The sequence below is a fragment of the Microcebus murinus genome, chromosome 28 (assembly GCF_040939455.1).
Source record: "Microcebus murinus isolate Inina chromosome 28, M.murinus_Inina_mat1.0, whole genome shotgun sequence".
Lineage (NCBI taxonomy): Eukaryota > Metazoa > Chordata > Mammalia > Primates > Cheirogaleidae > Microcebus > Microcebus murinus.
The window spans coordinates 9914403-9928619 of NC_134131.1; the positions used below are offsets into that span (position 1 = coordinate 9914403).

A 14217-nucleotide genomic window follows, 5' to 3' on the forward strand; every position below is an offset into this window, starting at 1 on the left:
GTGCGCCGGTGACGTCAACGCGCCCGCGTCCCGGAAGTGCATGCGGCTGTACGGCGGCGGGGACGGTGAGCGGGGCGCGCGCTGAGGGGAGGGCCGCCGTGAGGGGCTGAGGGGCCCGCCGGCCGCCGTCCCGGAGGAAGGCGAGAGCCGGGTGCGGCCGGAGGCGTCCTGGGCAGAAGGGCGCCGACGTGGAGGTCGTGTTCGCCTTTCCCTGCCGGCCGGGACTTCCCCGCGGCCCGCTCCCCGGGCCTTCCTCACCTGGCGCGGGCCGGGCGCGCTTGTCCGGGCCGGGTCCCCGCGGGCTTTTCAGAGTTGGGGCCGAGCGGCCTCGCCTCTGTCCTCCGCACGTGGCCGGGGGGCAGCGCCGCTCTTCAGACCTGCTCCCCCGGGGGCGGAGGGGCCTTGTCCGGTGAGGTACGCGTGGGGGTCCCTGCTGGCCACCCGGTGGGGGGAGAGCCGCGGGGCGAGCACGCAGGGGACGGGGAGGCCACGTCCTGGGCAGAGCTATTTTACAATTCCTAGGAAACGTCCCTGAGTCGTCAGTTTGGGGTACCAGTGGGGAAGTAGGCCGATAACCCATCCACCTGTGACCGCGACGGTTCTGGGGGAGCCACGTCTGGCCGCAGGTCTTCCAGATGCAGTTTCTGGAACCTCACGCTTCACCTGAAGCCCGCCCCTCGGGGGAGTGTTACAGCGACGACAGAAGGGTGGTATGGGAGCATAGCAGTATGTGCTTCCGGAGTACAAAACCAGGTGGCTGCAAGCATGAATTCAGGGACTGTCCCGCAAGTTGTCACCTTTTTCATCTGAACAAGAGATGAGCTTTTCTCAGTTGATAAATAAAGTTGGTGAGGTGTCCCTTTACTTTCCTCACTCGTAAATTTCATTGTGTGTGTGCGTGTTTGACTTGCAGATGCGTGGTCGGTGACTTTCCCACCAGATGCTGAGGCACCTGTATCCTTGGCACAGGCCGGTACCCAGCTGCAGTTGGAGTAGGCTGAGCCTTCTGAAGCGGTACCTGTTTACAATGAAGTTGCAGTCCCCGGAATTCCAGTCACTTTTCACGGAAGGATTGAAGAGTCTGACCGGTGAGAGATTAGGATGCCTTTTCTTGATTTGGGAAGCCTGTGTGAATAGAGAATCACAGGGTTTACATTTTTTTAAGCTAACATTCAGGTATTTTTGATGTTGTCGAGGTAATAGAAGAAAGGTTTACTTACAGGTATTCCAAAACTACAGCCAAGTCACTAGAGGAGGCAAGAAGTTGACTGCAACAAAAAGCTGGACTTTTCTGAATACTATGCCAAGAAGTAGTTTCCTTACATTGCAGGATTGGTCCTATTAACCTAATGAGTAGGTACAATTTCCCTTGTTACAGGGAGGAGGAAACAGGTGCTTAGGAATGTCAAGTGCTTTGCCTGTGTTTCTGCCACAGATAACTAGATAGCTGGGTCTTAGACCTCTGCAGTCTGATTTCCGAGCCCACCTGTAAGCACTAAGCTCCATTTCCTGCCTTGGCATAAGCGCTTTCGGAGAGAACTGAAGGCAGCAGGGAAATAGGAGTTAGCTCCATGTGCGCATGCAAAACTTACCTGGAAGGAACACTGGAAGTGGGTTTGCTTCTTGCTGCTGCCATGGTTTTATCAGTGTTGGTCCTTAATGTCAGCTACTGATGTCACTGAAGCAGCCACACAGCTGCATTTCAGAGCCTGTGGGCATTTTAGTAGCACTTCAGAAATATATTAGGCTACGGTATCTATGTAGAAATATGACCTAAACGGTGCTTTGCAGCCCTGGCTGGTCCTTAGATTCACCTGAGGAGCTTTCAAAACATACAGGTGCGGGGATTCTGCCCCCAGCCTACTGAACTGAGAGGGATGAGCATCTACGTGTGTGTGTGTGTGTATTTATATATATATATATTTTTTTTATATATATATATATAAAAACTCCACAGATGAATTCTTATGCACAGAAGGCAGAGGTATCGTTGCTGTAAAATTACTTTCCTTGTGTTAGCTTATTCATGAAGCTACTTTCCCGTTCTTGAAATTAGGTGATGGCTTTTTCCCTTGCTGTCTACCTGATGTGATGTCAGAAAGTAGTATTAACATTTGGGACAGTGGGATCAACTGATCACTCTTGAAGGTTGGATGCTCTTCGAAGAAATTGTTTTCCTGTGGCAATGATCTTCCCACCCGTACTTCTCGCTCACCTTCACCAGCCCCCACCCTAGCCCCCAGTCCTCAAACTTCAAAATTGTAAAGGGAATAAGTTTGTGAAAATTTAATTGCAAATTAACATTAGGAAGGTGACAATTATAAAAGTTTTCGGAGTGGTAAATATCCCAGAATGTGTTGATTAGTTTAGTTTTTTCAGTTGGTCTTGAAGCAGAGTGCTGAAATGCCAGTTTATGCTGATGCCTCACTGATTTTTAATAGGACAGTGAAAAATATAGGTGCCTGTATGTAATACAAACTTTCCTACAAACAACATTGAAGGTAAAAAGAAATGGGTAAAATTAATTTTAATAATTATTTTAGTACATTTTACTTAATGTATCTAAGATAATATTTCAGTATGAAACATGTAAATTATTGAGGTATATTCTTCTATGTCTTTGGAATCTAGCACGTGTTTAACACGTGCAGCACATCTCATTTCAGACTCACCACATTTCTAGTGTTCAATAACCATGATTGGCTAGTGACTACTGTTTGAACAAGGCAAATCTAGAAGCTCTAAATCTGGGTTGAATTTGAGCTTTTGTCTTTCTCTATATGCCCTTCCTAGCCCCCAGTCTTCTCATTCTCAATTGTAGAGGCCTCTTGGAAGAAAGATTCAGTAGCTCTCAGTGGCTTATTTGAGCTCATTCTGCATTTTTTTTTTTTTTTTTGGAAACAGGGTGTTGGATTTTTTTTTTTAAATAGACAGGGTCTTGCTCTGTTGCCTAGGCTGGAGAGTGGTGATGCGATCACAGCTCACTGCAGCCTCTAATTCCTGGGCTCAAGCGATCCTCCTGCCTCAGCCTCCTAAGTAGCTGGGAGGGCAGGTGTCTCTACTGCACCTGGCTAATTTTAGTTTTTATAAGGATGGGGTCAGGTTGTGTTGTTCAGGCTGGTCTTGAACTCCTGGCCTCAAGTGATCCTCCCAACTTGGCCTCCCAAAGTGCTGGAATTACTGGTGTGAGCCACCATGCCTGGTCTAGATGATGATTACTGTAGTTTTTTGAAAATCTTTTAACGGTTGTGTTTAACTTTCTAAACCTGACTTTAAGAGCTGAATTTTCTCTAACCTGAGAAATGAAGTCCTGAGGAAGTTAGAGTCTCAGTGGTATGGTAAGATAGAAATGGTGGTTGTTTCCGGGTCCTGTCCTTGAAAGACTGGCACAGGAGAGCATGGACATATCTAAAGTTGACTTTTTCTAGGTTATGGTAGAAGTGGCAACAATAGAATCTTTAAGTGCATTGCTCAACAGTTAGAAAATCAAAGACTTGGGTGCCCCGGTAAAGTTCTGTATAAAAACAAAATGCACAAAAACACAAAAAGCCTTTGTGATGGCTGCCATATGGTGATACATACAGTTTAGATCTTACTGGTACCAGTTCTCAAATCTTAATATCTGCTTTGTGATGTGTAGAATTTGTATGTAGTATGTGGTATACTACATGTAGTATGTAGAATTAGTATGCAAGAACTTGGGAGGCTATGGTCATATAATACAGTTTTATAATTTGTCAGGTTATTTCACATATTTTATTTTTGTTTTTGCTTCAGTACAACCATATACTGCTAGTGGTGCATAAGATTATTTCCCTGTTCCAGAGATGAGGTTGAAATGCCAAATATAAGGGATTTTTGCCTGAGTTACATGATTAGTGAACAAGCAAGGACTTCTTTAGTTAACTTGGTTGTGGCCCATGGTCACTGCTGGGTGACAGTGCTCAGTGGTATTGTTAGGTTTTAGTCTGAAATGTTGGTTCTCAATCTTGGTGTGCTCAGGGTTGAAGAATGACCACACACACCAAAGTAAGGCAAGCATGAAAATGAGGTTTATGGAGGAGAGAAAGATAGGATTGTAGAACGAGAGTAAAGTACAAGTTTACAGAGCATGATACATATGCCACAGATGACGACCAGACCCAGCAGCAAAGGGAGAGCCAAAGGAAGGGCAATGAGTTTGGTTATGGTCCGTGACTTGTTATATAGTGCCCAGATTGGGGCCGCCAGGGTGGCTCAGACGTCACCATGGAACCACTTTCATTGGACAGTTGGGAGTTGCATGACTACAAATGCGGGTTGTTCTAGGTCAGTTTCTGGACTCTATGGTCTTGGCCTGTGGGCTAGAGTGTCCTGTGCATTCTTTTGCAGCTGGTGCACTAAGTTATGATTGGCAGATTCATAGGGTATTCCCTCCTCTCCCAGGTATGGCAGTCGCTCGGGAAGGATTAGGGTGGAGCAGGACCAAGGTAGGGGAGCCTGGGGCCCCAGCCTTGTCCTTCCTAGGTGGGGCAGTTGCCCCAAGGCAACAGCACCCACACTCGTCCCTAGGAGCCCCGGAATCCCTTGCTGTGTACCTGATGTGATGTCAGAAAGTAGTATTAACATTTGGGACAGTGGGAACAACTGATCACTCTTGAAGGTTGGATGCTTTTCAAAGAGATTGTTTTCCTGTGGCAATGATCTTCCCACCCGTACTTCTCGCTCACCTTCACCAGCCCCCACCCTAGCCCCCAGTCCTCAAACTTCAAAATTGTAAAGGGAATAAGTTTGTGAAAATTTAATTGCAAATTAGCATTAGGAAGGTGACAATTATAAAAGTTTCGGACACATCAATGTGTGGTCTTTTGGATTGCAAACAAGAATAATGAATACTAGCTTACCATCGTGTAGCAGAGCAAATTAACATAGTTCTGGAATGATGAGATTCTGCGTTTCTGAATATCAGGTTTAAATTTATAATGAAATTTAGCTGCGTTAGGTGTTACTTTTACTGGATATGTGTGTAACTTATAAAGTCTTTTGGCATGTTGAATGTATCCCTGTTCTTGTAAGATTGAAGGTATCAGTAACTGAGGAATAAAGGAGTCTTTACGCTTGATAGTCCCTACTGTTTTAGGCCAATATAAATTCATGCCTTTTATATAATTTTTATGACTCCTATTTCACACAGACATAAATGTCTTTATGTGCCTTTCTCAATTGTATTAAAATGTTATTTTAAATGTCCTGAATTGTGAGTATTTTGTAAATGGTTTAATAACTAGAGCTAATCAAAATGGTGAATAAATTTAAGTCGTGATCTCTTTTTCTGTAATGCAATCCATTTATTAAGTGACTTTGAACTTAAAATTTTATTTAGTAAAGCTAGTATGAGAATCTTAAAACAGTGGTTATCTTTGTAAATTTGACTTTGACCTTATCCCATTCTTCAAAGTAGGTTCAAAAGAATATAAAAGTTGCCCTTTATTTGCTTTCCAAAGCAGTTTCTTAGATACTGTTTTAATTTTAAGGAAGAAAACTTAAAGAAAAATCCCAGGGAAGCCATTCTTTTTTTTTACTAGCTAGAATATCATAATTCTGTTCCATTGTGAGCCATGTTGGTACAAAGATGAATAAGATAGGGTTTCTACCCTGAGAAGTGGGGAGACAAAGACATAATCAGTAATTTTAACATAATTAGTATATGTAAAGATGTGCTACACTAGTAGCTTAGAAGAAATTCACTTAACCTCACCTTCAGGGGAGGCTTTCTAAATAATCTCAATGAATACGTGTGAGCTAGAGTGGTGTTTTCCCAGCTGGTTAGTGACCAGTAGTGGTTCATGTCAATTTAGTGGTCATGGCCAGCATTTTTTAAAAGAGAGAATAGAATGTATAATAGATTGCATGGTGTGCAGTAAGAGGGTAAGTTTTATTTCATGAAATTTTAGTTTACCACATGGATACACACACAGGTATGGGTGACTGCTGTGTGAATGTCCTTCCTAGTGGGTTATGGCCCTACAAGTTGGACAGGCCAGTGAGTTGGGCGGGTGTTTCAGTGAAATTCTTCACACAAGTGAAGTTACAGAGGGAAACACAGGGAGAGTTTGGTGCAGGTGAAGTGTGATGCAGATAGGTCCCAGACGCCTTTGTATGTTGTACTGAAGAATTTGGCTGTTGTACTCTGAGTAGTTAGGGGCAGTTGCACGGCATGATTAACCCGGTGTTTGAGATCCCTGTCTGGATTATGGAGGCTGGGCTGATAGGAGGGTGGTGTGGCACTGGCAGTGGGACTTGATTGGAAATGTGGCATTAAAGGAATGTGCACACTTCCTTGTGCAGAGGGCTTATGGAAGTGGAATCCTTGTGGGAGAGCCAGTTTTTGGTTAAGGCAAGGTGGAGGGAGAGGCAGCATTTGTTATTTTTCAGCAAATCATTTAGGGAGTCTGCAGCAGGGCTGGAAGGTTTGGGAAGAATCGGTAGAAGAGGTGCGTGGGGAGGGGTCTGGGGTGGGGGTGGAGGATTACGTGCTGAGATGCGGTTACAGTGCTGCAGCTCCAGCGTGTGTTGAGTTTAGCTGAATGCTCGTGTCACTGTCCTCCAGCCAGAGACCACCCTGGGACACACCAAGTTGGGTCGTTACTCCTGGCCGTGAGGGAGAGCACTGACCATGGAGAACCTCGGTGCATCTCAGTAAGAGGGTTTTAGAAAGGACTTCTGACATTCGGGCTCTGGAGAGAGTGCAAGTCAGGGGGGCTTTGCGGTGGATTCGATGCTCTCAGGGAGCAGAAGTCATGCTATGATTGGGGATCTTAATAATCTTACCGAAATCTTACCGAAAAGGTGAGAAAAGTGTGAGACTAAACCTGATTGGTAAGGAGCAGTCACCTGTATTAACTAGTACAGGGGTGTCTTAGTGTTCATGTTTTGTTGGTGTTCAGATGATTACAGAGTGGTCTCGTTTTGTCCTGATCCATCGTGGTCACAGGATGGCCTTGTCTGGTATTGATGTTCTGTGAAATTATTTATGTTCCACAGGACACCAGGACCTAGCTGTGAGTAGCAGGACAACTTGTAGCAACACCAAGGCTTAGTATCAGGCCAGTTCCTGGACATCATTCTCACTAGATTCCATGGGATGTCCTTTGGGTCATATGAGTATAGTTGTGGTGGACTTTGTCCTATCCTGTATCCGTAGGGGAATCAGTTGTGTAGTTACAGTAGCTCCAGTGTTCATATGGTTCTACCAAGAGCACAGCTGTGAGTTGGTTTTAAACATCATATGCAGATTATTTCTTGAAGGATTCTTTGCCATAACATTTATCATAAGTGATATGATAGGCCAATGTTGTCTGACAGTTTCACAGTTTCATACATGAACTTACTGCCTCAGCATCTAGACCAGGGGTCCTCAAACTTTTTAAACAGGGGGCCAGTTCACTGTCCCTCAGACTGTTGGAGAGTGCGCACTGTGGGCCCGGGACAAGTCGGCTGTTAAGCAGGACAGGCAGTGGCGGCAAAGACACCCGGCGGGCTAGATAAATGTACTAGGTGGCCCACATGTGGCTCTCGGGCCTTAGTACAAAACACTTCACCATTTTTAAAGTATGCACATAAACTGGGAAAAAGTAAGCAGAATTATTTGCTTTACTCATGGGTAATAATTCAAATTTATATTGATGACCTAGAGGTACTGTGGAATTCTGAATTATCTCCTAAATAAGCAAAGACAAATTCTGCAAGTTCCCTGCTTCCCACAGTTCTCACAGGCTGTCTGCTATAAGGAAGTCATTTCACTTTTTGGGGCCTTGTTCTCATTTTTCATATGAAGAGCCTCAGTTAAGTGATCTCTCCTGTCCCACTAGATGGAAGAGTCTAGTGAATCACTTCTGTGCTGTTTAAAAGAAACACGTTGAAATGAAAATCATCTTTCTTTCTTCTCAGAATTATTCGTCAAAGAGAACCATGAATTGAGAATAGCAGGAGGTGCAGTGAGGGATTTGTTAAATGGAGTGAAGCCCCAGGATGTGGATTTTGCCACCACTGCCACCCCGGCTCAGATGAAGGAGATGTTTCAGTCTGCTGGGATCCGGATGATAAACAACAAAGGAGAAAAGCACGGGACGATTACTGCTAGGGTGAGTGAAAAGCTTACACTTTGTTAAATTGCATTGCCTTTTTTGTAATTTTTAAAAATTTAATACTTTTTTTCTAGTTTAAAAAAGTGAATAATATAAAGCCCAATAAAAAATGTGAGTCTCCTCTAAACCCTCTTAAACCCGGCAGCCTCCGAGGTTACAGCCACATTTAACCAATTCTTAGGATACCTGTTACCTTTCCATTTCTAAAAAGATCTTTGTATGCTGCGGTTTTTTTTGTTTTTACTTCCCAGTTTTAAGATGTTAGCTATTGACCTCCTACCAGGGAAGATGATTTAGCTTTCATACTGCACCTTTCTCAACAAAAGCCATGTATAATACTCCTTCCGCTGTCTTCCTAGTATATTTATGTCATAATTTTTGGTTAAATCAATATTCAGGGTTTACATTTATGACTTTGTATTGTTTACAGCCAGATTGTGGAGTATGCTATGATTATATTTCTTCTGTTGCATGTTTTTTGTTTTTCCGACAGGTAATAATAGCATTTTTCTTTACCATAGCTTTCTGTGTACCACTAATTGTTTGTTGTACTCTGTGCCAGAACTGTAAAGTTCCTCTCAAAAGATTTAAACACATCGAGCTTCAGTTCGTTCTTTTTTCATTGGAGACATCTTACCTGGTGCTGTCTTCCTGCTCCAACATGGACTTTTAGGATTTCCTTGGCCTCTCCTTATCAGAACTACTGTTTCCTGGATCCCATGTGGTGTTCTTCTATGGCCTCATTTTAATACTTCAAAACCTGAAGAAGCCTGATATGTCTGAAAATATTTTTATTGTACCTCCACTCTGGTTTGATAGTTTTGTTGGTTATGGGTTTCTAGGTGGGGAATGGTTTTCACTCAAGGGCTTTGTTTTCTAGCTTCCGGTCCTGCCCCTGAGAAGTCTGACCCCATTTAGATTCTGCCTTTGTTTGAAACCTGATTATTATGCTAGCCTTTTGGAAGCCTTTCTGGTCTTTTTTTATTTTAATTTTTTAAATTTCAAGATATTAAGGGGTTACAAATGTTTTTGTTATATGGATCTCTTGTATATGCTGAAGGTCACAGCTTTTAGTGTTGCCTGTTGTCAGAATAGTGTTCATTGCACCCCCCCCCCCCCCCCCCCCCCCGCCCAACCTCCCCCTTTAATGGTTCCAATGTCCTTTACATCTCTTTGTGCCCATGTGGACCCATCTTTAGCTCCCACTTACTAGTGAGACCATGTGGTATTTGTTTTTCCATTCCTGAGATATTTAAGATCATTGTCTCCACTTCCATCCAAGTTGCTGCGAGAGACGTGATTTCATTCCCTTTTCTGGCTCAGCAGTACTCCATGGCACGTATGGACCACATTTTCTTCTACTCGTGACCTACTAGTGACATTTTCTTCTTCTACTTGTGTTGGGCACATAGGTCAATTCCCTATCTTTGCAATTGTGAATTGTGCTGTGATGAACATTCGGGTATAGGTGTCTTTTTGACATAGTTACTTCTTTTCCTTTGGGTAGATACCCACTAGTGGGATTGCTGGATCAAATGATAGGTCTACTTGTAGTTCCCTGAGGAATCTCCATACTGTTTTCCTAGAGGTTTACCAGTTTGCATTCCCACCAACAGTGCATAAGCATTTTTTTTTTTTTTACTGCATTCATATCAACACCTACTGTTTTTTAATTTTTTAATAATGGGCTCTTTGATAGGGGTAAGGTGGTATCTCATTGTGGTTTTAACTTGCATTTTTCTGATGATTAGTGATGATGACCATTTTTTCATACATTTGTTGACCATTTGTCTATATTTGGGAATTAGTCTGGTCATGGAGTTCACTTGCTCAAGGCTTCTTGGGTGTGGCTCCGGGTCAAAAATAAAAAAAAAAAATACTCTGGTCATGTCTTTTGCCACTTTTTAATGGGGTTATTTGTTTGTTTCTTGCTTATTTGTGTTCTTTATAGATTTCAGGTATTAGTCCATTGTTGGATGTATAGTTTGAGAATATTTTCTCTCATTCTGTAAGTTGTCTGTTTACTCTGTTGATTATTTCCCTTCCTGTGCAGAAACTGTTTAATTAAATTAAGCCCCATTTATGTATTCTTAGTGTTGCTATATTTGTTTATTTGTTAACCGGGGTCTTGGTTATAAATTTTATGCCTAGGCTAGTGTATAGAAGAGTTTTTCTTACGTTTTCTTGTAGAATTGTTATGGTTTTGGGTCTTACATTTAATTCTTTAACCATCTTGAGTTCTGATCTTTTCATCTCTTAATTTTAAGATAATGTGCCTTGCTCTGGATTTATTTTCATTTATTGTGCAGGGCACTTAGTGGGCCTTCTTGGGTTTCTTTTATGATTTCATCCTGTTTGTTAAATGTTTTCTTTGGAAACTCCTATTATTTGGTTGGTAGGCCACTGGGACTGATCTTCTAGTTTTATCTTTTGTTGTCTCGTTCTCAGGTCTTTTATTTTCTATGCAAATGCCTTAACTTCATTTTCTAACCTATTATATTACATTTTCTAACCTATTATATATTTATGGCCTTTTACATTTTCAGGAAGTCTTTCTTAGTATATTTCTTTTGAAAGCTTCCTGTTCTTGTTTTCAGATGCAATATCTTCTTTCCCTTAGGATATTTTGTAGTTATTTTGACAATGTTTGTTTTCTCTGGGCTTTTCTTTCTTGTTGGCTTTCCTTAAATAAAGCTGTTTTTTGGCTCTCTCTGTATATTTGAGTGATGCTCTAAAAAGCAGGCATCCTCAAACTATGGTCCGTGGGCCACATGTGGGGGTTTTTGCCCGTTTGTTTTTTTACTTCAAAATAAGATACGTGCACTGTGTATAGGAATTTGTTCGCAGTTTTTTTTAAACTATAGTCCGGCCCTCCAAGGGTCTGAGGGATAGCGAACTGGCCCCCTGTTTAAAAAGTTTGAGGACCCCTGTTCTAAAGTGTTACCAAAATGACTTGAGGGCTTTATTTTAATTTTGAGCAGGAAGTGTCAGCCAGTTGGGACTCCCAGAGTCAGTCTCAGTAGGAGATTTCCTTAGGAGAAATCAGAGAGGAACCCAGTGTTTTTATGCAGGGGATAATCCTGGTGGTTAGCATTTTGGAACCAAGTAGGGAAAGGGATGGTGGTCATGTGGATTCTCAGTGAATCTTGTTTTCATTGTGATGCTTCATTCCTGTGATCATCTGTGCCTGGTGCACCAAGTTCTGATTCCTTTTGGTTTAACCTTTCTAGAGAGTTAATCCCTGGCTTTCTGCCCTGTTAAGAGAGGCATTCTAGGGGAAGAGGGTCTAATTGTTTCTTATAATGATTTTCAAACAATTTTTCCTATTTCAAACCCTTTCTTACCCTTTGCCTTCAGAGATACTTGTGTCTCAAAATTCCTGAGTTCTAGAATTCTGTAGTGAGAATACAGATATAGATACACTTGTATCTAGAGAACAACATGTATTAAATTGGAGAAATCCTAGAACAGACTTCTAGTGCTCCTTAGTGGCTTTTACTTCTTAAGGAAGAGATTCCAAACTCTTGCTTGGCATGTAAAACCCTTTGCTCTTTACCTCTAAATGCTAACATGCTATTTGTCAGGTACACTTTGTCTTTTACATATTTTCCTCTTTATCCATTGCTTTTGGTCATCTTTTAAAACTTCATTTGAAATGTTCTTGTCACCACAATTCCATGTACAGATCCTATTTATTGTTCAAGGCTTAGCTCAGATGTCACTCTATGAGGAAGCTACTCAGCTTTCCCAGTGGGAGGTGATATCTCTTCCCAAAATGTATGTAATACTTTATTATTTTATTTTTTATTTTTTTGTGCTGTTACTTGGATATGAACCGAGGTTGCTTTGGACACTTCATTGGTGATTACCAGTTAAGGAATTGAGGATCTTTTAACTGACTTCCTTTATCAATCCTTTGATCAGTGGTATATATCCTATGAATTGACATTCAGCTCTTTGAAAACTGGAGCTGTTAAAAAGTATTTCAGAGAATAACCTGATTTGAAATTATAGAATGAGAATAGTTGTGGGGGTTCCTCCTTTCTAGCTACCACATCACTTAGCAGAGTTGACATGTTTATATGTCAGACTCATATTTTGCAATCATCATGGGTATTTAAAAAATTCATTCTTTGCATCTATCTTTGAATATTGTGGGTGTCAGTCTGTTTCAATGTTTATGTATAGTAGTTGAATTTAGAAACACATAGCTAATTGTCAGGGCCTACAGCACTGTGCCTTAAAGAAGACAAACTAGTTTTGATCTATCCAGCAATGCTAAAAACTAATGTTTTTTAAAAAATCTATTGTAGCTTCATGAAGAAAATTTTGAAATTACAACACTACGGATTGATGTCCTCACTGATGGAAGACATGCTGAGGTAGAATTCACAACTGACTGGCAGAAAGATGCCGAACGCAGAGATCTCACTATAAATTCAATGTTTTTAGGTAATGCATGGAGATAAAATATGACTAATTGTTTTAAGTCTATCAGAATGCCTTCTTTTCAAGTGAAACTTGCATTCCAGAAATGTTCGCCAACTTGAGAAGTGACATTAGTTTCTTCTAAGAGGCAGTGTGGCATATTCATTGGAAAGAGTTGACTGTGGAGCCAAAATCCTTGGGTGCAAATTCTGACTCCATCACTCACTAGCCATAAAACGAAGGTGTTAATAGCAGCTGCTTTTGTAGGGCTGTAATTGTAAATAATTACAACAGTGCCTGACACATGTACACATTCAGTGTTAATTTCTTAAAATTATATCTAAACAACATTAACACTTAAGGAAGAAAAATGTGCATATACATGTCTGTGCATGTTCATACTCTTACCTGCCCCCCTACCCCCCATCATTCTTTTTCTTCTGCGCTGTCTTTCATGCATCCATTTCCACTCTTTCTTCTGCTGCCCTGGCACACACCTTGGTGAATGAGCGTCTTTTGTATTGGTGAGCCTACACACAACTTCAAATTCCTTTTTAACACCACATTTTAGGAATCACCAATAATCAGAGCCGCATGTCAGATGAAACCTGTCACTACCTCGTAACTTTTTCATTAATGAAAGCAATAGGAATCATGTGAAGTTAGATAAGAATTAGGTTACTGTTTTGGTACATTATTGATGCACCATATTTTGTACTTTTAATTTTAGATAAGCCCTTTATGTTTAAGACTGGATTAGAAAAGAGGTGATGAAGCATCCGCTAGCCGTAATCTATTAATAGTCTGTGGCAACAATAGTGGTTTAATGATGAAGTAATAGGATTTGCTTTGTGGGATGAGGAAGGAGTTTGTAAGCATGGTGGGATCTCTTGCTGATTACATTAATGACAAATGGGTACCTAGGGTACCTACTAGGTTCTAGGTATATCAGTGAGTACCTTATGTACTTGATCTTATTTAATGGTCAGAAAAACTTCATAACGTAAGTAGTTTGACAGATGAGGAAACTGAGACTCACAGATGCTGAATCACTTAGTTCAAGTCACAGAGTGCCATGACTTCAGCCTATTTCCAAAGCTTAAGCAATTTATCAGCATAGGGAGCCCAACTGGTGCATTTTTTCTCTCAATCATGTAGTCAATCTCCGGGTATTTATTTCTTCTTACATTATTAGTACTTAGAGTAAACTGCTCCAACTAGTGCAATATACAGAGAGCTGTGTCTAACTGGCTTCTAATAAGCATACTTAAATTAAAAGAGAGAAACTAATATTCTTTTTACGATATTATTTTATAAAGTAAAAGCTATTCTCACTGGTACTACTGTTTTCTAACATTTGCTGAGTCCTTATAATGTGCCAGGCACTGTTCTAAGCACATTACGTAAATTAAATTTCCTGACAACCCTATGAAGCAGATACCACTATTTAACCCATGGTAATTTGTCCAAAGTTGCACAGGTCTTAAGTGTAGAATTAGGCTTCCAACTCAAGCCGTCTGGATCCAGAAGTCATGTTCTTAACCACTATATTATTCCCTGCAACTCAACTTTATTTCATATTTTTATCTACTGTATTTTACAAGAATGATATTCACAGCAAAACAAAATACACACTGATATGGTGCCTATTGATCCTTGCCCA

General features: G+C 41.3%; 1 protein-coding gene across 5 annotated transcripts in view; it reads left to right on the forward strand.

The window, feature by feature from the left end:
• The window catches only part of TRNT1 (tRNA nucleotidyl transferase 1), a 24313-nt gene continuing 10096 nt past the window's right edge, over positions 1-14217 (forward strand). For 3 of the 5 annotated variants that reach the window (XR_012915305.1, XM_012757868.3, XM_075998448.1), the window contains exons 1-4: positions 1-65; positions 914-1088; positions 7930-8123; positions 12440-12578. Coding sequence is in view for 4 of the 5 variants with exons in the window: in XM_012757868.3 (XP_012613322.1) it covers positions 941-1088; positions 7930-8123; positions 12440-12578 (481 nt within the window). In the remaining variant the exon portion in view is untranslated. The other 2 variants (XM_012757867.2, XM_075998447.1) reach the window with 2 other exon arrangements.